The sequence below is a fragment of the Platichthys flesus genome, chromosome 24, assembly GCF_949316205.1.
Source record: "Platichthys flesus chromosome 24, fPlaFle2.1, whole genome shotgun sequence".
In the NCBI taxonomy this organism is placed as follows: Eukaryota; Metazoa; Chordata; class Actinopteri; order Pleuronectiformes; family Pleuronectidae; genus Platichthys; species Platichthys flesus.
This window is the reverse complement of record NC_084968.1, coordinates 14,472,576-14,495,509: the sequence shown is the minus strand read 5'-3', so window position 1 is coordinate 14,495,509 and position 22,934 is coordinate 14,472,576. Positions and strand designations below refer to the sequence as shown.

The window sequence follows — 22,934 nt, the reverse complement described above, 5'->3', positions numbered from 1 at the left end:
AATAATGAGAGTATTAATTTACTATGCATCGAATGGAGGTGGTGTGGTCTGTACTACACAAGGATTCACAGAATGTGACAGGAAGTCTTATTCTATATACTTTTCATATTCATTATGATTTTATCAGCAGGCATACATGACTGAGCTCTGATAGCTTGTGGAAGAATTTCATCATAAAGAGAATTAAGACTCAATCAGAGACGTTTGGAAACTGGAGGAGTAGGAAACCGTTTACTCTGTGGAACATCGTCCTCATCGTCTGCAGCTTGTTACAGGAAACAAGCCGTGAGCAACAGAACAGTTAAACATCCGTGTGCGAGCTTTACAGTCAGTTTAGGGCCGTTACATATTTACACACCGACATGTAAACGAAGCAGTGCAAATCAGTCTGTAAAGTGTGTGTGTGTGTGGCAGGTCACAGGCACAGTGTGTGAGAATCAGAAAGGCGAAAGGGAAACTCAGGTAGAAACGTCAGCACTGCCACCGCATCAGTGTACAAGGCTCCTGAACTGACAATAAATTACAAGTGATTTGTTCGCTGGGCACATTCCATGTTGTGGGTCACGCTGACGTCTCCCTGGGATTCTAAAGCTCTGTTCCCTGCTGTTCAGGCTCCGGGTCAGAAAACAGTCCCAACGCACCTCGAACATTAATATCTACACATTACTTTGTTGAAAATACAAAATAATAGCAGTAACATCAAGACAAGGAAATGAGAAATTCTTAAAGTTGGGTTTACACTGTGAAAATCATACAGAGACGCTGTAACTGTCTTGGAGAGTTATTGATCAGAAACCTTGCTGCGTAGCTCTGTGTGTAAATCTAACTGTAACATGTGAGAGGAACAAACCGGGGCGACGACCTCCCAAGATGCACTTTAGCGCCAAGTGCAAACAGGAAGCTGAATACATTCAGTGTTCGGTGGCTTTATGAATATTTCATATTCTTGTCTTCCTCTGTCGGTGAACCAAGAACCTGAGGAGGACTTGTGTGAATCTGTTGTACAGCAGTCGGATCTTTGTGCGTCCGTGTCGAGTGTCACTTGTACAGGCTGAGCTCGGGGCTGTGGTACAGACACATGTAGGAGTCACAGAGCAGGCGGCGGGCCGGCTCCCGTAGCGAAGCGGTGTCCACTCTGCTCAGCTCCTGCTCCGATAGGCCGAGGTAGCGTCCCACCTCGGGACACGCCATCACCCGGGGGATGTTGAAGCCGTTCTCTCCACCTGGGAGAGAGCACAGGGACAAAAGGGAGCTTGTCTATTCGTTGCATTGGATCCTGTAACTTGAAGCTGTGTTAACCAGGTTGAGGTCGCTCACCTTCTCTGTCCGCCATGCTGTCGAAGAACAGCCAGTCCGTGGGGAGGGGCCCGTGTCTGATGAAGCTCACGTAGTGGCTGGTCTCGATGCACGTCACAGCGAACAGAGACATGCGCTGGCGGGTGCAGTGGAGAGAGCCGGACCACGACCCGCCGGGGACACCGACCTTCACCGGGGTGTGGGACGTCCGCTTCCTGTGACTGTGGACCTGATGACCAGCAGGAAAACACCAGAGCAGAGTCAGTGTGAAGCAGAAGAGATCCACAGATTGTCCACCTGAGACTGATGCATCCGTCTCTTCCAGATCATAACACTGTGACAATAAAAGAAATAATAAAAAGGACCTGTGTGTTGCAGGTGGGGCAGTACTGCTTGAGACGCCCGGGGGTGATGTCTACATCTTCATAACACTGCAGACACTCCCACTCAGCCACAGCCTGACAGATGCTGCACTGCCTCAGAGCTGGAAAGAGACAACAGTAAATACATACACAGTAAAACATGTGTGAGAAAATCATCTCTATAGAAATACAACCAAACCTGACATAAACATAGATTCAAAGTAAATCAGATCTTTAAATTGAACCAAAAACAAACATCAGAACAGTCCAATAATCGTCCTTACTGTCGTCCAGCAGGTCGGTGATGTCCAGGCTGAGTGTGGGCAAGATGGCGTCAAACATTTTGAAGTCCTTCCCAAACCGGGGCATGAGCAGCAGGAGGCAGGAGGGGGCCTGGAGGGGGGGGGGGGGAAATCAATACACCATCACTTCATGTGGTTTCAGGGGAATCAGAGGGTAAGACATAATAAATCCTGAGCATATTTCTGTGACCTCAACAAACTTGAGGCCGGCGTGGAGGAAGGAGGACTCCAGCAGGGTCTGGACGCTGGCCACTCTCATCCGATTGGAGGATGGCGAGGAGAGAGGGATGGGGGAGTCGACTGGTGAGAGGGATGCGGGCGAGGTGGGAGAGCTGGGAAGCGTCGGTGGGAAGAGCTGGTAGAGGTGACATTCCTGAGGCTGCCGAGTCATCGATCTGGAGGAGAGGAAACCGGGAGAAAGGGGACGCAAGAGGTGATGAGGAGCAAGAGAGGAGTTGGTGTCAGACATGGAGACGAAGAAGAATCTGTCTTTCTGGACCCAGAATGATCTATGAGCAGAATCTGACACGATAGCTGCTTCATTCAGACTCCTGAAATATTCTGGAGGGTCTGTATGTGAGAACACAAACGTCTCATGAAGTTTCGTTCAAATCTGTTCAGCAGCTTTTCCGTGCTCGTGCTGAAAAAACAAACAACAACCCCACAGACAGACAGACGGGTGAAAACCTACAGACACACAGTACCTGATCTTGAGGAGCGGCTCGACTCCGAGGAGCTGGAAAAGCCTGTTGACGAACTCCTCAGGATCTGACGGAACGAGAGCAGCATGTCAGCATTCCTCCGTCTGATCGCCCCAGAGAGCCGGCGGACGACTGAGGCATGAATACTTTCACATACCTTTCTCCTGGTTGGTGAAGCCGGTGTCTCTATCGGCGGCCTCCAGGAGGCGCCTCAGGGCCATGGTCTTACTGGCACACACGTAGCCGAAGCTGGGAATCACACCAGCACACAAACACTTCAGAAAAACACCTTTACAACACTATCAATCAGCCCATTGTGTTTGTGAGAAGGCGTCACGACCATCGACTGTAAACAAAGGTCGGACAACACAGAGCCAAAGAAGTTAAAGCATTTTCAGTAGCAGCGTTAGTGATTTAATTCAGAGTTGAAGTAGTAGCTGTATTTCCAATCACACTGTATTTAGTAGTGGGAGTAAACACATGCAAACTTTGTGTAGACCCGTCAACACACTGACTGACACTGACCTGCGCAGCGGGTTGACGATCTCACAGCGCAGCAGGTCCTGAGCCTGAGTCGAGCTGTGGTCGGTGGCAGGGTCGGCCGGCCAGAACAAAACCCAGTCAGCTGAACTGCAGCAGGAGAACAGACTGGAGACAGAGACACAGACAGAGACAGACAGAGACAGACAGAGACAGAGGCAGAGGCAGAGACAGAGGCAGAGGCAGAGACAGAGACAGAGACAGAGACAGAGACAGAGACAGAGACAGAGACAGACAGAGACACAGACAGAGACACAGACAGAGACACAGACAGAGAGAGACAGAGACAGAGACACAGACAGAGACACAGACAGAGACAGAGACAGAGACAGAGACAGAGAGAGACAGAGACACAGACAGAGACAGAGACAGAGACAGAGAGAGACAGAGATAGAGATAGAGACAGAGACAGAGACAGAGACAGAGAGAGACAGAGACACAGACAGAGACACAGACAGAGACACAGACAGACAGAGACAGACAGAGACAGAGAGACAGACACAGACACAGACACAGACAGAGACAGAGACAGAGACAGAGACACAGACAGAGACACAGACAGAGACAGAGACAGAGACAGAGACAGAGAGAGACAGAGACAGAGACACAGAGAGAGACAGAGACACAGACACAGACGGATCAGTTTTAATTATTAAATAAGTATGAAGAACATCTTACTCATCAGTCGTGTGCGGTCACATGATATTAAAGGTTTCCTGCGCGGCCCCAGGATTCACCTGAACAGCGTGGCGTCCAGGTAGCAGGAGTTCAGGTGACCCTGGATGCCCCTCTTCCAGCCCTGGTAGAGCTCCCTGGCCTCGTCTCCGTCCACGGGGGGCGTGTGCTCCTCCACCCGCTCGCTGCCCCACTCTGCAAAGGCTGAGAGCCACAGGGACACAAGGTGGAGGATTAACCACTGCATCCGATAATCACAAAGCCACAGAGACGTGGGACGCTCCTACCTATGGAGTTGCAGCGCTCCACCTGATTGACGGGCGTCTCCGGTGCCGGGAACCTGGAGTCCCTCCTGCAGTTGCGTAGCTTGACGAACAGCCCCTTGTTCGCCGGACAACGGAAGTGGCGAACACCGAGGTAGCTGCCGTCTGTCCCCGCAGACAGCTCCTGATCCTGGTGCAGCCACAGAGGGGATGTGGTTAATCAGTGTCTTACATGGAAATAGAGAATTAGAGGAATCACTACTCTGGACTGGGTTTAAACACCGGGTCCAGAAGAACCAATGCACTGTGCCTGAGACCTGTATTCTCTCAAATGACCAGCAGAGGACGACTCGGTGTCTCAGTCTCTAGTTTCTAGTCTTCTTCAAAACAGCTGATGTTCATTTAGTGAATTATGATAATTTAGACTAAAATGTACCATAAAGCTCTGTGTGCATTGGGGGCGTGGTTACTGTGTGACTGACAGCTCGCCCTGTGTTCTGACTCTCTGATGGTTGTTTACACTTTAGATGACATTGTGAAGTTGGACTGAACTTTGAAACAGAAACTCTCCTCACCAGCTCGATTCCTGCGACCGGTTCTGAAATCCCACTGATTCGCCCGATCCAGCAAATCACTCCGAAGATGGGCGGGTCGTTCACTTCGACCATGGAGCCCACCTCCAGCTCCCCCTCCAGCCCCCCCTCTTCTTCCTCCTCCGACTCCTCCAGGCGATCTGGGGACAGCAGCGGGGACACGGGGCCGTGGACGCCGTTGGTGTGTAGCAGCTGCTCTGAAAAGACGGGCGACGTCGGACTGCGGGGTTTTGGCGGCGGGAGCGGGGGGGGAAGCAGGGCTTTCTTGGGGGGCTTGGGCGGCGGCAGTGGAGCGACCTTGGGAGCAGTGGTGGGCGATGATACGAGAGCTGGTTTGGGGACGGGAGGGGGCTTCAGGATGGATTTGGGCACTTGGTGAGCGCTGGGACGGTGGGATTTAGGCTCTGAGGACACAGAATGGACATCTGTATCAAATCCTGGAACAACTTGAGCAGAAGCTTGATTTCCAGAGTCTGTGGCTCATGGTGGTTTGTCGTACCTGAGGAAACCTTGGCGGCTGGCAGCAGGAGTCCGTAGACGGCTGAAGGAATGTGGCAGAGCTTCTCTCCCCGGTAGAGCCCGTCCCAGTTCCCAACAGGAGCGTCCTGTGGACAGAGAGTCAAACACAAAGAGCAGGCTGACACAGAGGCAGCTCTCCAAAGACAAGCAGTGCTGCCTTCATAAAGATTTACCATCCTCAAACTGTAGACACTAATAAAACAAAAGAATCTATAGCCAATCATTTAAAAGGCCTTTTCTATAAAATGCAACAGTTGTTAAATTAACTATCTCTTATCTTCTGTGTGGTACTGACCAGCAGGACGCCGACGTTCATCCCTGAGGAGGAGCGGCCCGGCAGGAGCCCGTAGAACCGCACCTCCCCCCCCACCACGTTGTCCTCCAGGGGGAAACACACCCGCTGGCCGATGGCGAGCGGCGGCGGCAGCGGAGGCGACACGGGCTGTCGAACCTGCACCTGGGTCTGAGCAGTGATGAGCACCGACTCCGACGTGCGGGGGAGGACGGAGAGAGAGTGCGGCTGAGGAGCGCTGCTGGGATGGTACTGGTGCTGGTGCTGGTGCTGGTGGGACGGGTGGCTGTTCTGGTTCTGGTGCCCGTTGCTGTGGTGCATGTTGCTGCTGCGGTGTTGGTCTCGCTCGCGGACTCGCTCGGCTGCATTGGAGCCGTTTCTGTTATTCCAGTGGCGGAGCCGGATTTCATTGGCCGGGAGGAAAAGGGCGCAGGCGTCGGGGCAGGTGAAAAGTCGGAGGCCCTTATAGGAACCGTTACCGAAGCCTTTGCCCGCCGCGGAACCCTGGAGCGAGAGAACGAGGGAACGAGGGAACGAGGGATTAACATTCAAGTATAGGAGCAAAAATGAATATGAATGAAGCCTTGTTGGTAAATATCTGATCAGGCTGCAGATATTAGCTTTGTTATCATGATATTCATATTTATATATTTATCTTGCTCATAGTTCTTATATCATACAACACCTGTTAAATCAATATGTACTATTCAATATATATTTCTCACTGTACATATCTTATTTATTTACATTCCACTTTAAATACACACAATACCTTTTTTTGCACTTCTGGTTATACGCTAAACTGCATTTCATTGTATAAGTACTTGTACTGTGCAATGACAATACAGTTTAATCTAATCTGATCTAATGACTTCTGGGTAATTAGTTTTCAACTTTTTACCTCCACAAAGTAAATTGTGTATAAATGATGCAGATCTGGATCCGGATCCAGGAATTTGTTTTTCACTTTCTCTATCGTTGTTAGTTGGACTTTTTTTTTCCCTTTATCGTTGATTTCTCTGAGAACAATGAATGGATCTGGATCTAGTGAATTAAAAACACACATGCTCTCAGGTTTACCTTGAGCTGGACGCCGAAGTACACCGCGCTGCTCCCTCTGGTCAGGGGCCCGATGTACTTCAGGTCGGCCTCGGCCAGCTCGTCCTGTTGACCCATCTGGACCCAGAGCGGAGCATCCAGGGGCAGGGAGGCCAGATGCTGCAGCTTCCCAGGATTGCCTTGATACAAATAAGGAAACTATGAAAACCTCACAACGGAGAGAATAAACACAATTACCACTAAAACTATGAGGGGTCATTACTCAGTAGCTTCAGACGAGCCTCGGGATCGAACACCGGCTCCAACAGGCCGCTGAGGTCACTGGGGATTGGAAGCAGGAACTTCCTGTCTAGCTTTACCACAAAGTCATTGTCTAAAACCTGGGGGGGGGGGACATGTGTGAAGGAAAATATCAAAGTTCGACAACACGGAACACTGACAAATATCATCTGTCTGAACTAAAACCAGCATATTTTACATTATGGTCAGAATATTTGTACAATATGAATATACTACCTGGATTGTCTTATCATTAGTCTTTAGCTACCTATTAGTATTACTGTTAATTCAATTATTAACATCAATTATTTCTTCAACTCATTAACTAACTAACTAATGATTTTATAAATATAGCTGCTCTCTGACTTCAATTATATTTATTTTTAACCCTCTCCCACCCTTTTGACTTTCTTATTTATCTTTATTACAACTTCTTTTAATTGTTCTTATTCTACTTCATGTATATTTTATATTTAACCCGACCTTGCTCTTGTTCTGTCTTCTTATCCCCATGCTCCTTCTGACCTCTGACCTGTATTAATGAAGCTCTGCTGACCTCTGGGGAGCTCGTCCATCTTTATTGACAGAGTGAGATGAAGCCACGTGCTGACTTATTAAACATGTGGAAGTAAAAGTGAGTGAATACCTTGACCCACTGCCACTCCCCTCTGTTCCGGCTCACGTCCTGCTCCTGGCAGAGGAACCCCCGCTGCAGCCGAATGGTTCCGTCCAGGTGGTCCTGCACCTTCAGGTCGGTCGAGATCACGAACATCTTGGGGGGGCGCCGCCTCCGGACCTGCTCCTGAGCGCCCGACATCTTTAAAGTGGTTTAAACCTGAAGCCGCTTCGCCCGGGAACTAAACGGCCATTTTACCTGTAGAAGAAGAAGATGCGCGGCTGAGTTCCAGAGAGAAGACGCGTGTTGGTTCACCGCCGCTGGAGGTGACGTCACACAACTACCTCCAAACTTTATCCATACATGTTCACACGCACACACGTCACGTGCCCGACATGTCCCGGCTCAGAACACGAGAAGAGGGAGAAGAAGAAGAACTCTGAGACTCCGCGTCTCTCCTCCGTTTACACTTTCTCCTCCATTAACAACAAACAAGAGCAGGAAGCGGAGACAGGACACCTGCAGCAGCCAATCACAGGCCAGGGAAGTTCCCCCGGCAGCGGCCTCAGCCAATCACAGCGCTCAGGGGCGGGCTTTTTGGAGAGGGGGAAATTCCACAGTTGACAAGTCGCAAGTAGGAAGAGGACAAGAGTACACGTTACTCTGAGTACATAAGAGTACACGTTACTGTGAGTTAACGGTACTCTGAGTACACGTTACTCTGAGTACTTAAGAGAACACGTCACTGTGAGTACATAAAAGTACAAGTTACTGTGAGAACATAAGAGTACGGGTTACTGTGAGTACAGGTTACTCTGAGTACAAAAGAGTACACGTTACTCTGAGTACATAAAGTACACGTTACTGTGAGTTCACGTTACTCTGATGACATAAGAGTATACGTTACTCTGAGTACATGTAACTGTCAGTACTTAAGAGTACACGGTACTGTGGGTACTTAAGACTACACGTTACTCTGAGTACTTAAGAGTACAAATTACTTTGAGTACATAAGAGTACACGTTACTCCGAGTACATATTACTGTGCTACATATATAAATTTAAAACTATTATAAAATGACGCAGATTCATAAATATCAGTGGAGGAAAAAGGAGGGTGAAAAAACAATAAACTCGGTAAGTGATATATTTTTTATTAGTTTATAAATTAAATAAAAAAATACTTCCATGTGCTGAACAGCTCTTTGTACATTCACACTTCACAACACCCCTCGTAAATGTATAAATATATATATATATATATGTATGTATTTAAAAAGACAGGGGAAATATTCTGTATGCAAATATTCCAATACATAAAATCCCATTAAAAAATATAACAAATTAAAAAGTGCAGTTTTAAAATGTGCATTAAGACGTGTAGTGGCTCGATGCATCCTTGTGCCTGTGTGTGAACGTGTTGAAGCATCATGTCAGGTTTGGTAGAGGATAAAGAAATTAAATTTTAAATCTTAACGGAGCAGCGTTGACAAAATGTATTTTCCTACATTTAACAACACAAAATATTTTGTACAAACATTCTCAGATTCAGAATCAAATCTGAGCTAAGGCCCAAACGCTTTTTTGCAAATTTAGTGAAAACAGAATGGGTTGAAAAATGTGTAAATAATATGAGAAGTTTTGCTTATGTGAGGTGTAAACTACAGTTATCTTTGGTATTTCTCATTACTTTCCAATAAAATAACCATAAACACTAACATGGGCTTCTGAATCATCAGAGATAAATGTGCCCTTCAGGATATGGGTTTATCACAGAGTCCAGACACAGTACAGACACTGACACGGTCTGTGAGTAGATCGATCTCTGCTGTCAGTCCCCAGCCTGAAGTCTTTTTTCTTCATTGAACTGGATTTTATTTAGCGTCTCATCCGAAAGACAAAGGCAGCTCCTCGGGTTCGTCCTTCATCAGTGGTGAGTCGGTTTGTGAAGAGTCAGACGGACGTGGGTGAACTCCCAGAAGTCACAGCTACCGTTCATGTTCCACTCGGCTGCCCCCGTCTGCTACGTCAGGGCCAACACCAGCTCATGTAAACAACCAGTAAGAAGCATGAGCAGCTCGTGTGTGGACCCAGTGTCTAGTGATGAGTGTAGGTCAGGCTCAGAACTGAGGAGAGGACGGGTCCGTGTTGAGGAAGTAGGTGGTGAGTTCCCCTTTGCCCTTGACGTTGACGACTCCTCTGAGGGTGACTCCGTAGCCCATGCTCCGGACCACCTCCGCCGTCTCCTCCGTCACCTGAGAGCAGAGAACCAGAGAGGAACCGAACTAGTGTCACCGCCGACTCTTTGTGAGATCACAGTGACCCTTGACCTTTGACCACACAAACCTAATCAGTTAATCTGTGAGTCTAAGACTTAGACTCTAAGTGAACGTTAGAGACAAATTTTAAAGGATTCTCTCAAAGCGTTAAGAAGAAGAATCAGATGAGCATTAGATGGAATCAAAATCATTTTGAGAGAATTATATTATATTTTATTATACTGCATTACATTGCATATTGCAATCTGACACTGTTCACTGTTTTGCATTTTGCATTTCACTTTTTACTTCACTTTTTATATCTTTTATATATTTTTATTTAGATATGTTTATGTCTAAATAAATGTTACTTTGTATAAATATTAGAAAAAGTGAGTAAATAAGAAGTAAATAGTGAGTAAATATTTATATATATTTTTTTATTGCTTTTCTTATTTATTGTGTTTTTATGTTTCTATATTCATTGTATGCACCAATTACCAGAGCAAATTCCTGGTAGGTGTAAACCTACTTGGAAATAAATACTTTCTGATTGTGATTGTGATTCTGATTGGTTCCTCCTTCAATCTCTTATTGTCTCATTGAAACATTTGTCTTTCACTCGTTCCGTCTCTTAGTGTCTGACCTGTATCTTGTCCAACACGCCCGTGCTGTCCATCCTGCTCGCCACGTTCACAGAGTTCCCCCAGATGTCGTACTGAGGTTTGTGAGCCCCGATAACTCCAGCAATCACCGGCCCGTGGTTTATTCCTGCAGGTAAACGACAAACAGGGATAAATCAGAGGACAATGAAAAGTACCTCATTTTGAAACTCCATCCTTACACACAGGATGACAGACACGTGCTCGTAGAGAACATTAGTGGGTTTTTATCCAGTTTGTGAAATGATGAAATGTTGTAAAATGACATTTGAGGGGGTTGGGAAAGGTCTGACGGACTTCTAGCCACTCACCGATCCGGAGTTTGAAGCTGTTGAAGGAGTGGGTGTTGATGAGCTCCAGTTTGGCCATCAGAGAGAACGCAAACTCCACCATGGCTCGCACATGGGTGTAGGACATCTCGTATTTCTGCAGGGGGCGCCAGAGATCACGTTGTTCATTCACAACATCGGGGCAGAGCATGGTCATACAGGAGAATCTGTTTCCTTTGGATACGTCTCATGATACACCTTAAATATACAAATCTTTCATTTTTATGAGGCGACTTTTTAGAATAACAAACAACTTTGAATGTCACTTCCTGTGTTTACACGTCAACAGAGGAAAACGGAGCAGGACTTTGTTTATTGGGGGTTTTCAGAAGCGTGGCTCACCTTCCTCTCATCGCCTGGAGGTGTCAGACCCGCAGCCGCCATGTACGTGCTGCCGATGGTTTTAATCTTCTCCACCGACGAGAACTTGGGTTTGGAGAGCAGCTGCGGGACATAGACACGAGGACAGTGAGACGGACACACAATCCAGACGGAGACATTATCAAACCGCCTCTGCTGCCCCTCGCACCTCATCGAAGTCGGATATGATCTCGTTGAGGAAGCGCAGACACTCCAGCCCGTCGCTGTTGGCGCTGCTCTCGCTGTAGAACTCTTTGAACTCAGGCACCGAGGCGAACATCACACACACGCAGTCGTACGACTGGCTGTACAGGTCCTGAGAAGAGAGAGGGTCTCAAGAGTCATTTCACAGAGACATCGGTAGCTATAGATTAACACGAGGGAAACCAGCTCAGCCACTTAGAAGTTCTACTGACGTGTAACCATCACTTTAAAACCAACGATCGGCCCTAAAGTTTCTCTAAAGTCTGTTTGTCACATCTGGCTTTTGGAGGCCATCTTCTTTCACTCCCGGGTCAAAAGACACTGCAGCAGGATAATATAGAATATATATAGAATATCCACAGCACATCCTCGCTCTAGTGCTTTCTGCTGTTTACCTGGTTCCTCACGGTTTTGCCCATGAAGAAGGAGGTGACGTGGTACGGCAGGACGTTCTGCAGGAGAAGCTTGTTGACGTTCTCCATGGTCTCCATCTCCTCTCTCTCCGTCTGGAAGCATCGCTCCAGCAGGAAGTCCACACGGCAGCTGAGCTCGTCCTGAGCGGGGTAGCGAGAGAGAGAGAGAGAGAGAGCAAAGGAAGTTCATTAGTCTCAGAAAGAGGAATCAAGGTCAAATGAAGACAAACACCTTCTGCAAGTAATAAAAGAAGACGGGTGAACATTTGTGAACCCACCTGTCTGGCCAGGATGAGGCCCACGATGTAGAAGATGACCAACCACACCCCCGACATGATCTGAGGATCCTTCAGAACTCCTGGCCTGGAATAAAACACATCTTCACATAATTAGATCCCAACTCGCACATAATCTGGAAAACCAAACCACTTCTTCTTCTTCTTCTTTCCGTTACATAATCCCTCAGAGTGTCTTGTGTCTCACAGTGAAGGGGCCTGCCCCCCCCCCCCCCCAGGGGGAGGCCTCCGTCTATAGACAGCTTCTGAATAAATGACGAGGATCTGAAACTCTAGATTCACAATCTGGATCATCAGCTCGCAGGAAATTAAAAGGCAGGAAACACGACACCTGAAGTGAACTTCAGTGGGACGACTGAGAGTCTGAGTGGACAGAGAACTCGTGTTTAACACACGTTTGTCTGCACACTTGATTTGTTTATTCACACAATTCAACACACACAAGGAAGGAAACGCACACTGAATTACGAGGCACCATTTTGTGTCAGGTGGTCACAGAGACTTTCTCACAATCGAAACTGAAGTTTAACTTTAATTGTTTATTTTCTTTTGCTCTCGATTATGTGACTATTCTGTCTTTCTGACAACGTGTTAACGGTTAAAGAAAAATAAAAGCAGCAACATCAGATATTTGTTTTACCCCCCCCCCCCCCCCCCCCCCCCCGTTGTGCACATGTCACTCACGTTGTTGTGTTGTTGTAGAGCAGGTCCACGAGGCAGCTGGACCTCGGCTCGAACACGTGGAGGAAGACGGCCAGATACACCACCACAGCCAGGGTGAGCAGCAGAGCCTTCACCGACAGGCACGTCCTCACGAACACGATCACTCCCAGCATGGCCAGCAGGCAGCAGTACAGGTAGTACTGGAATGTGAGGGGGGGAGAATACATGTCAGGTGTCAAAGCTCGGAGTAGAGCTGCCAAAGTCAAAGAACGATTTAAAACCTCTTTCTTAAGGGTCTGAACTCACGGGCGTGGTGTAGAGGTTGAGAGCCTCCAGCTCCGTCCTGTTGGTGATGGTGGTGCAGTTTCTGTTTACTGGCAAGAAGAACTGGAACGGAAAGCAGACGTGGTTTAAGAAGAGAAATACACAAGAAGAGATAAAATAAAGATCTGACAGATGACAAAGGAGCGTACGGAGTTGAGGATGGCCATGAGCAGGACGATGAGCACGCACAGAATGACCACGAACAGTCGGAGCGCCGCCCTGGTGGAGACGCCCCGGGACAGCCCCGATATCCACTGGATACCCACGGGCATCTTGGAGCGCCACTTCTGAAAACAGAAAATATCCAAAACATCCATTTAATAACTTTAACTGAACCGTGCATATTGTTCTATTAACAAATCAATAACAGCACAGGTGCTTGTTCACCTCTAAGCATCTGGTGAACGCGATGGACAGGAGCAGCACGATCACGGGGAAGGTGACGCCGTACGACACGGCCATCTCAAAGTTCCTGGGAGGACGGAGAGTTTATCAAAGGCTCATCAAAGCCAAAATATCCTGGATGAGGAAGCCGCCATTTTGGGACTTTTGCCATCATTTTAAAGAGTCTGAGTTTGAGTATGAAACTGAAACATCATGAACAAAGAGCGACTCACCTTTCCGAGACGAGCATCTGGACGATGAAGAGCGTGATGAAGATCAAAGCCACGCAGCCGATGGAGTGATGCAGGCCCGTCACCTCCGACACTCGGAACTGGAACAAACACGCCACACGTTTTACACCACTGATTTTCTAAACTGGTCAAAGCTCATATTGTGGAACCAGGCTCCAGAAGATGAATCCACCTGTTTCTCCAGACTGCAGTCGTTGAACAGCAGAGTCAAACAGTTCAGCTTCTTCGCTCTGCGCCTGAATGAAAGAAAAACTGAAGATTAATAACATCATCATTCTTCTTTTATCAAGTTGGCTAAACAGATGTGAACAAATAATAAAGAATAATCAACAGTGGAGTTTATGAGAAAACGTACCCTGCAGTGTCCAGTGTGTCCAGTGACCCTTTGACTCCGTGATCCACGACAAAACTGACACACAACAACAACAACACTATTACACACATGCTTCAACTGCTGAGGAGGTTCAGACTAAGACAATAAGAAACTGGATGTTGTATTTTTATTTTAAATTAATAATTATTTTCTATTCAAATGCCTTTGATTTAAATGAGCATTTAGAAATGTGTAAACGTACCTGGAGGGGTTGCTCTGGCAGGGAGGTCTTTCCTGAAGCACACACACACACACACACACACACACACACACACACACACACACACACACACACACACACACACACACACACACACACACATATTAATATTTACTGAAGGAACATTGTAAAGATTATTTGTTCCTGGTGTAAAAAAAAAGAGTTACACAACAAAACAATTTAAAATGTGGGAGGAGCCAGGCGATAAATACATACGGTGTTGAGCTGTGGTTGGCTCGTGACGACGTGGGCGGCGGTCTTCTTGGAGGGCGTGGCCTCCGGGTTGCTGAGGTCAGCGAACGGGTGAATCGTCCTCCACGACTCGAGATACTGAGACATCCTCACCGAGGCCCGCTGCCGGGGCTCCAACTGTCGGTTCCCCTGAGAGGGAACCACGTGAGAGTAAAGGTCAGTGCTTTGCTCAACGGCACTTCAGCAGGATTCATGAGCTCCACAGATACTCAAGCATTATATCAAATAATGTAAGATCTATTTAACTTACCCTCATCTTATCTCCCTATCTTACCAAACTTATTTCCTCAAATAACTTATCTTTTTCCCTTATCTTACCTGACCAGATCTTATTGGCGTATTTACCTTATCTTACCAGACCTTCGACAGTTCCCTTCAGGAGTTTGCATTTTTTTAGATGTGAAACGATACGACACATGACACAAAAGAAACACTTTGCACTCTAACACACAAACGTGGTCACCTACCGGTTCTCTCTTCCTGGAGCTGATGTCCGGTTTACGAGGGTCGATCACCAGGAAGGTCTTTCTTCCGTCAAGAAGAGAATCTCGACTTCCCCCGTTCCCAACCTGCACTTGGTACGCCCCACTCAAGTGCTGCAGAGTCTCCTCTGAGATGTGAACTCGTCTATTAATAATAATTATCACAATTATATTAAATATAGACAAGAAACCATCATGTTAATCTCACATTATGGTTTGTTAATTGTCTCTTTGCAGATTTGAAGACCCACCCCGGCAGACCTCCAGACTCCATGTGGTTGGCCAGCGTGACGTCATGTGACCACACGTCGTACTGCCACTTCTGCAGGCCGATCACGCCACAGAGCACGTAGCCGGTGTGGACGCCCACACGCATGCTGATCTCCACACCTGTCGCCTCGCGCAGCTTACTGCAGACACACAAACCAACTGGAGTCTGAGTGCTAGCGCACCGAGCACAAGCGGGAGCTCTTAGAGTGCAAGCGCAAGGTTCTGAGCGAAAGCATAAAAAATCTGAAGGTGAAATCAAGTGGGTCCGCTGGTGAGCGGTGTGAGGGGAACTGACCTGATGGCCGTGCACATGTCCAGCCCCATCTGAACACAGTTCCTGGCGTGGGTGGGGATCGGGTCGGGGAGGCCGGACACACAATAGTAGCAGTCGCCCAGGATCTTAATGCGAAGACACCCGTTCTTCTAAAGACGGAGAAGAACCGAGAGGGAAGGACGGATTTAAAACTCTCCTCTGTGAGGAAACGTTTCATTATCGAGGGACGGGGGGGGGGGGGGGGGGGGGGATGGTGGTTCACCTTGGCTATGTCGTCAAATCGGCCAAAGAGCTTGTTGAGCACAGCCACCAGCTCCTCGGGGGTGCAGCTGCTCGCCAGCTTGGTGAAGCCCACGATGTCTGCATACAGGATGCTGCACGAGACAGAACAGCTCCACAGTCATATTGAGAATCAGGAAAGACTTTGAATACAGTTTCTGACGAAATACAATAAAGGTGGAGTGAAATTTTATCCTATTTAAGTGTGAATGCGAGTACTGAATCGTTTTTTTCTACACTGGAAAGTTATTACACAATCTTAATCCTAAAAAACAAATAAACCAAATATATATAATATGAGCCTGTGAAGTTAAAGTATCCTTGAGAGGTGAAGGAGGAGTTTTCCACAGCGTCATCACCTGACGTCCTTGTGCTGCCGGATGTAGAGGCTGTGGAAGTTGTGGAAGTTGGACTCGTTCCCCTTATCGCCCTTCGGCTTGGACAGGCGCTTTATCACCTCCGTCTTCAGCTCCATGGCGATGTAGCGTGGCAACACCGACAAGAGGAGCTGCTCCTGTTGCCGAGGACACAAACAGGATGGAGACGGTGTGTGTGGGGGGGGGGGGTTATGAGGTTTGAGGCCTTGTACGAACGGGACAGTGGATATCGAGGAGAAGAAGATCTGCTCAGAGCGGCTGTAGAATCTTCCTTGATTTTGTGTCTTTGTTTGCTCGCGGTGAAGCAGCGACCATGTTGGTCGTTCCTCCAGACCAGTGAATCATTAATCTATTGGCCTAATAGCCAGAGAACATTGGGTACACAAAGCCCGGCTGTCCAGGTAAAGAGCCCTTTTATGAGATCGACCGCACATCATCTCCAAAGTGTACCCAGTATTGATCATTTCATCAAGGATATTGTTCTCAAAATATTTGTTTTAAATCCTTTTCAAGCCAGTTTGGCTCCAGCAGGAACCTGTAGCTGTAGTAACTGATGGAGTTAAAAGATATGCTTATGTTATATTTATATTAGTGATATATTCAATGATTTAAAAAACAACTAACTCAGAATTTAATGCTACGTGTCATTATGTCTTTTTAGCTTTGCATGAAAGATCATTTAAAGAAAATCCTAACATCCTAAATGTTAAGTTGAATGAAACAGTCAAAGCTGAGTTTGATCAGCTGTGTGTCTGTTTTTCCTGCGACAGGCGAACGGCAATAAACCAACGCAAATAGAACCTGTAATAAAAACCCTATAACAAATAATGACCTCCTGGTGAAGTGAGGGGATTCGTGGACTGAATAAAAACAAAGACAAGGACGTTTCAATCATCGTTGAAGGAGCTGAAGGTAGAAGAGTTTCAACCTGCTGATATTTCCTGACTTCCTTCTGGGAGCGTATGGCGCTGAACTCCTCTCTCTTCTGATTGGATATCCTGAGGTCGTGCTCGGTCGTCCACAGGTGGAAGAAGCCGATGCAGTTCACGCACACGAACAGGACGGCGTTCGCCACCAGCTGAGGAGGAAGTCAGAGGAGAGGCATCAGAACACATGTAGAGCTGAGGACGTTCTGCTTTGTTTCCAGAGGAACTGTTAACGCTGCTGGCGTCACACAATATTCAAATTCAGAGGCAAATTTTGTATGGGTGAGACACGAGCACAACTTTGAATGAGGAAGTTCTGTTCGCTTATTTTATCCTATATTTACATTTGCAGCTTAACTGTGTGTTTAGCATCAATAACTAACTCTACACTACAGGAGATAACTGTTTAACACAAACAGGGCAGATACTTAAACTAACAACATAAAAAACAAGCTTGTTTGGTCATTATGAAGTATTCTGTCACATTTCAAACATAATTTAGCTTTGAAACGTTTGATAAAACAATCAATAAACCATTTGTTAAGATGAAACTGACTATCAGTGTAAAAGGATCTCACCTGCACAGCCAGGTGTGGCGTCTCGGGGCTGGTGACAGGGACGTACACACTGATGATGACGATGTGGGAGACGCTGGTGCCGATCCCGACCATGAGGGCCCAGGTCAGAGAGAGCGGCAGCACCGTGTAGACGCTCAGGGACAGGAAGAGGAAGAAGGCCACCTGAGGAGGAGACGGAGGAAGAGAGTCAACGACGAGTCAGGAGGAAATCCCAACGTCCAGAATGTGACACCTTCACATCTCACCTGCTCCCACGTGGTGACAGGTCCTCCGGTGAAGATGAAGACTATGGCCGTGGTGTACAGCGTCCCCCACACAAAGAGGGCCAGGGCCCCCCCACAGCGCCTCACTGTGGCCAGCCAGGGCAGACAGACCAGCAGGGCGGCGCTCAGACAGAGAACCACGCACACCACGGACAGAGCGCCCACGTGGGTCGTGATGTCCTGTACCGGGGGGGGGGGGGGGGGATACAGGTCAAACGTCAAAGCTCCAAAATCATTTGAATTCATTTGGATTTATTTGAATATGAGTCTGGAAATGTTTGTCGGTGCTGCCTTTTGAATAAGGAAGTGTTTATGTATATACGTCACTGCTGATTGGACAACACCCCGACACACCCAGCTAACGAGAGAACACGTACATCGGAAAATTAGCGCCTGAGTACAATTTCAATAAATATACATATTAACTAACCAGGATATGAGCTGAAAACGTCTCCTTTAATGGTAGAATAGATAACTTTGGCCTCTAGGGGGGTTTCTCAAACGTTAACGAATAATCTCGACCAGTAAGAACTGTGGAGGGAACCAGCGGACTGGTAAACTGGCTAGCAGCGAGTTTACCCCTGAGGGTAAATAGAACCAAATCAAACCTTGAACGTCAGAGATCTGTTGTATTGTTTTGAGAAGTGTGATACATGTTTTTGGTTCCTTATGAAACTGCGAGAGTACAAATTAGAATATGACAGGCTGCCACAGTCTGGATAATCAATGGGAATCATATGTGTGACATATCCATAAAGGACATTAGTCTTGGTTTGAGAAGCTGAAACCACAGAATACTTTGAGCTTCGTGTTCCTAGATGGGATTTGATTGATAATAAGACCCGGTGTGTGTTGGACGAGCGGACACTCACCCCCCTTGTGGCGGGGATGATGACGATGATGGCCACGCAGAAGGCCAGGGACAGCACCAGACCGGACAGCATGGCCGGGGTCTCCTCCACGCAGCGCAGGAAGGCCCGGTGGATCGCCTGGTAGCAGCCGCACACCCCCTCCTTCACGCTCTGCCCGGACCTGACGCTCCGCTCGTCCTCGTCTCCGTCCGCCTCGTCGCACCCGGCGTCGAAGCTGTCCCTCGTCGGGGAGACTTTGGGTGAGAAGTCGTGGAAAGCGTCGCAGAACGAGGTTCCTTCTACTGGTTTGAGGTCAGGACTGTGTTTGTCGTCCAAACTGGCCGTGGAGACGGCGTTGGCCTTCTCCAACGAGGACCCGTCGAGCTCGGACAACTCATCTCCACAGAGGTCCGAGTTGAAGCTGGTCGTGTAGCCAGGGCTCGACCTTGTGCTGCTGTAGTCTGAGTCGTTGTGTGTTTGCAGCCTATCGGGATCCGGCGGCTGCAGGGCCGTAGCCACCGTGAGAGGTCCGGGGGCCTGGGCTGTTTTCACCACCCCCACCTCGACCGACACCTCGGACTCACTCAGTCCCGGACGTTTTCCCGAGCTGTCGTTTCCTTTCGATAGGTCAATGTTTGTGGATTGTTGGTCATTGTGTGTTGTTTTCCTGAATTCATCGAGCTCCAGGGCCTCGCCATCACCGGAGACGACCAGGACGTCCGGCACCGGAGACGCCTGCGCCTCCTTCTCCTCGGGACCCCCACTGTCCTGGAGACCTGGCTGCTCGTCTGGCATCGCGACCTGCGTGAGGAAAACCTCGACGTCTGTGGACTCGTGGTCTCGCTTGTTCTCTCGTCAGCTTCATGATAAACACACAACGGGGAAGTGTTAGCGTCTCGAACCTTAAGCCCTCCTGACAAGTTAAATCAACTGGAAACAATCTGGGCCTGTGAGAATCAATAACCACTCCACCTGTAGTGAAGAAGAAATCAAGAGAATGGAAGACGGTGACTCACGTTGACTCGGAGGTCACATCGATCCTTCAAGCTCTCACTTCAAAAGTCATGTTAGGCTCGAGATCCCCCCCCCCCCCGATGAGCGCTGATCCATCCTGAGAGCGTCGCTGAAGAAACAACAAAGATCAAATGAGAGGAAGAAACAGGAGGACGAGAACAAACCCGTTGAGAAGCTGCTCCGGCTCCGAGCTGCTCGTCTGGGTCCAGGAGAGAGGAAGTGGAGCCTGCACATGGTTTCAATGCCTTTTTGATGACAAGCATCCTTTCGCTTCCTCATTATGCAAAATAACCCGTTGGTCGAGCTCTTCCTGCACAGATACACACTCATGCACGACACACTGTTCAGGTGTGTGCTCTAATAACAAGTGAGCGACGCGCCCAGTGAACATTAAAAAATGTTTCTCCCGTCACCGCCTTAACCTTCCCCTTGAATTCGTCATCTCAACGTTAGTCAGACCTTTAACCCTCGAGGGATCACGACCCCTCTGCTCCGGGGTCACCGTCGTGTCCGGGGCTTTTCAATCTGTCTCCTCTGCTGCAGGTTTGATTCTGACAGAGGGGATTGAACCAGTAACTCATCCAGCTCATGTTTCACCTTGACCGGCTCGCTGTGGCCTTTTACATCCAATAAAAACCACCTGAGTCCAAACGGTTGTGAGACCGTGTGTCTGAACCACAGAACAGTTATTGTTCGGGCTTTGAATGGCGGCTGCACTGGTGTCCCTGGTTTCACATCTCTGTTCTGACTCTGTCTGGGAGGAGGGGGGGGGGGGGGTTTCCACTGTTAACTCCTGAAGTCACACTCGAACAGATAATACTGTATTTTTGTATTTAGTTCACGTCCACGGCTCCGGGCCGAGGGCAACAGGACATTCAGGCTCAAAACAGTTTGTGAGTGACAGCGTTGAATTTGAATGTCGGTGCTCCCGGACACTTAGATGACATCACAGGAGCAGAATGGAGGCAAGTTACATTCTGAAGAATCTGTCACCAGCGACTTCAGCTGTACTGGAGTCAGCTGTTTACCTCTGAATCTCCAGCCTCCTTCCCCGTGCTGAGAGGAGGATGAGGCGACTTTCGTTTTGGGGTGAGCTTTAACTTTAAGGGGCTTTTGGGCCTAGTTGGTTGGGGGGAGGTGGGGAGAGTTTAAATCTACTTAAAGAAATAAGTGAAAAATCATCTCACTCACATTTGGAAAATCCTCTATTGTCGACTGATCGATATATTATTGGCTTCGCTAATTGATGAATAATAAACATATTTGTCACGGGATTCCCCTCAGTTTTGTGGTTAATAAAAGTATTTATACTTTTACCATTAGTTTAAAGCTTCATCCCCAATGTTACAAGTTTTTTATATATTTATATTTATGTAAAGCATATTATAAAAGATGAATTAACAGAGTTATCTTTAAGATCTGGATTTATCTGTGGTGCAGCCATACACTAATAATCACTTTGTTATAATTGGAGTCGGACCTGGAAATACAAACATCCTAATTATGGCAATAATACAATCATCAGATGACACGTAATTGATCTACCACAGATTTTTTTTAATTGTTTTTCATTCTCTGCTCAGAAAAATGAGTTTAAAAAAACCCTATCACTCAGGAGTCAAACTAATCAAGAAATAATCTCACGTCTCGTTATTTGACAGAAGCGAAGGAAACGATCCTGAGGATTGTCCTCATCGAGCTCGGATCAGTAATTGATTAAAGTTTCTTAATTAATGTAAATAAAGTTTTAGAAACAGATGAACTGTAGCTGGAGATGTGCACGTGGTTTAAAGGAACTGAACGTGTCGTGTGAAGATAAAGAATCATCTTACCTCAGGTTTTTATAAAGTCTTTATCCCTCCTCTTCCTCCGTCATCCTGTCTGTGGTGTCTCTCTCTCCTTCTTCTTCTCTCCTTCTCTTCTTCTCTCGCTCCTTCTTCTCTCCTTCTCTCCTCAGACTCTTTCCTTCATTAATCCTCTGAATCTCTTCTTTTTCTTCTTGGAAACAAACTGCGTCTGTTCTGTTCGACGCGAGCGAGCTTCCACCTCGAGGAGCGTGAGTGCGGGGGCGTGCGCACGCGAACACGAGCGCACACGAGCACGAGCGCTCAGGTTGAGCTGTGTGCAGAGAAGGGGAGGGGGGGGGGTGGGGGGTGGTAGATACACACACAGAGGGGATGCAAGTGTGACCTTTGACTTTGGACCTTTAAGGTGATTTTGCATCTCTAGTTTTCCTTGGAATGTTTGTGATGCTTTGTATCTATTTTTGAAAGTTGTCTTTTGTGTGTTTTATTTTGCATACCTTTGTGGGTTTTTTGCTGATGAGTCAACCAACAAAATAGAGAAAAGCACAATCTGAAGAAATGAAAGTGAAGGAAGCAACTTAAAGACAGCAATTGTTTATCAAATATATTTATTATATTCTTCTTTTCAATTTTTGGGCTGAAAAGAAGAAACGGAAGATGTTTTTAAAATCTGAATTTTTAAGTAAATGTGAAATAAACTCTCACCCTTCAAATACAAACGACATTTCCACTTTATCCCTGAAGTATTCACATGTTTTCTAAGGTCGGGGTGAAATGAGTCTAAACACATGACAGTAAACTGTTTCCACACTGTTCCTCCAGCCTCAGCTTCTCTGTGTAATTACACTTCTCCACAGACGTCAGCTGATGTGCTGATTATTAAAAACATCCCTCTGCGTTTACGTAGCGTCAGACGAACTCCGGACTTTCCAGAAATAGACACAGTTTGGCTGCCTCTGTTGTTCAAAACCCAGCGAACAGGTTCAGTCGCATCTAATCTCAGACTGAGGCAACTTCCTGCGAGTCCAGGAGAGAATCACGTCGTCCTATTCTCACCACTGTGTAAACACAAATCTATATTGTGTCATCGCTTTAGTTTGCACTGAACAAACATGTGAATGGAAATGGCATTCAAATTCTAAACAACGTCAAACAAGCAGGTAAAAGCTCAAAGAAAATGAGATCCAGCACTTTGACCCTGAGGATAATTTCAAACCACAAACTCTTAAATCTTACAAAGACACAGACTCTGTGAGGGAGTAAAGTGATCATGGCCTCGAGGTCTAAAGTCAGGGTTCAAACAAAATGAGCAAACGGAGAAACATCCAA

The 22,934-nt window shown here is 47.3% G+C and overlaps 2 protein-coding genes across 5 annotated transcripts; both read right to left on the bottom strand.

Moving 5' to 3' along the window:
- Positions 1-217: 217 nt before the first annotated feature.
- si:cabz01101003.1 (ubiquitin carboxyl-terminal hydrolase CYLD) lies at positions 218-7,989 on the bottom strand. Of its 4 annotated transcripts, none has more exons than XM_062384216.1 (17): positions 7,756-7,989; positions 7,528-7,683; positions 6,865-6,982; positions 6,624-6,781; positions 5,547-6,047; positions 5,232-5,337; positions 4,715-5,136; positions 4,164-4,329; positions 3,939-4,080; positions 3,187-3,309; positions 2,819-2,910; positions 2,665-2,728; positions 2,151-2,355; positions 1,943-2,051; positions 1,662-1,780; positions 1,318-1,525; positions 218-1,223 (listed from the first exon to the last, which is right to left on the bottom strand). In XM_062384216.1, the coding sequence occupies exons 2-17, from the start codon at positions 7,651-7,653 to the stop codon at positions 1,039-1,041; spliced, it is 2,844 nt and encodes a 947-aa protein (XP_062240200.1). In that variant the 5' UTR covers positions 7,654-7,683; positions 7,756-7,989; the 3' UTR covers positions 218-1,038. The 4 variants fall into 4 exon arrangements, with proteins under 4 accessions (XP_062240200.1, XP_062240198.1, XP_062240199.1 ...); XM_062384214.1 differs by having other exon boundaries at positions 7,528-7,755; positions 7,842-7,989; XM_062384215.1 differs by having other exon boundaries at positions 7,528-7,755; positions 7,861-7,989.
- Positions 7,990-8,631: 642 nt separating this feature from the next.
- LOC133949855 (adenylate cyclase type 2-like) lies at positions 8,632-21,867 on the bottom strand. The gene is made up of 27 exons (XM_062383896.1): positions 21,633-21,867; positions 19,803-19,909; positions 18,808-19,645; positions 17,918-18,115; positions 17,673-17,834; positions 17,097-17,246; positions 16,151-16,305; positions 15,775-15,886; positions 15,534-15,661; positions 15,220-15,378; positions 14,954-15,113; positions 14,451-14,615; positions 14,217-14,248; positions 13,997-14,050; positions 13,814-13,877; positions 13,624-13,721; positions 13,394-13,478; positions 13,156-13,293; positions 12,989-13,069; positions 12,704-12,882; positions 12,002-12,086; positions 11,706-11,864; positions 11,276-11,422; positions 11,089-11,190; positions 10,729-10,843; positions 10,402-10,526; positions 8,632-9,752 (listed from the first exon to the last, which is right to left on the bottom strand). The coding sequence occupies exons 3-27, from the start codon at positions 19,579-19,581 to the stop codon at positions 9,618-9,620; spliced, it is 3,762 nt and encodes a 1,253-aa protein (XP_062239880.1). The 5' UTR covers positions 19,582-19,645; positions 19,803-19,909; positions 21,633-21,867; the 3' UTR covers positions 8,632-9,617.
- Positions 21,868-22,934: the final 1,067 nt, after the last annotated feature.

What these genes read in the sequence shown, in the direction of transcription:
- si:cabz01101003.1 (XM_062384213.1), bottom strand. Translation starts at nt 7,698, where the DNA reads ATGTCGGGCGCTCAGGAGCAGGTCCGGAGGCGGCGCCCCCCCAAGATG. An exon ending in AGCCGCCAAGGTTTCCTCAG is followed by an intron (nt 5,137 to 5,231) that starts GTACGACAAACC and finishes CTGTGTCCTCAG; the next exon opens with AGCCTAAATCCCACCGTCCC. An exon ending in ATCGTCAACCCGCTGCGCAG is followed by an intron (nt 2,911 to 3,186) that starts GTCAGTGTCAGT and finishes TGTGATTCCCAG; the next exon opens with CTTCGGCTACGTGTGTGCCA.
- LOC133949855 (XM_062383896.1), bottom strand. Translation starts at nt 19,581, where the DNA reads ATGCCAGACGAGCAGCCAGGTCTCCAGGACAGTGGGGGTCCCGAGGAG. An exon ending in AAGTCAGGAAATATCAGCAG is followed by an intron (nt 16,306 to 17,096) that starts GTTGAAACTCTT and finishes CCTCGGCAACAG; the next exon opens with GAGCAGCTCCTCTTGTCGGT. An exon ending in GAGTCTGGAGGTCTGCCGGG is followed by an intron (nt 15,114 to 15,219) that starts GTGGGTCTTCAA and finishes TATTATTAATAG; the next exon opens with ACGAGTTCACATCTCAGAGG.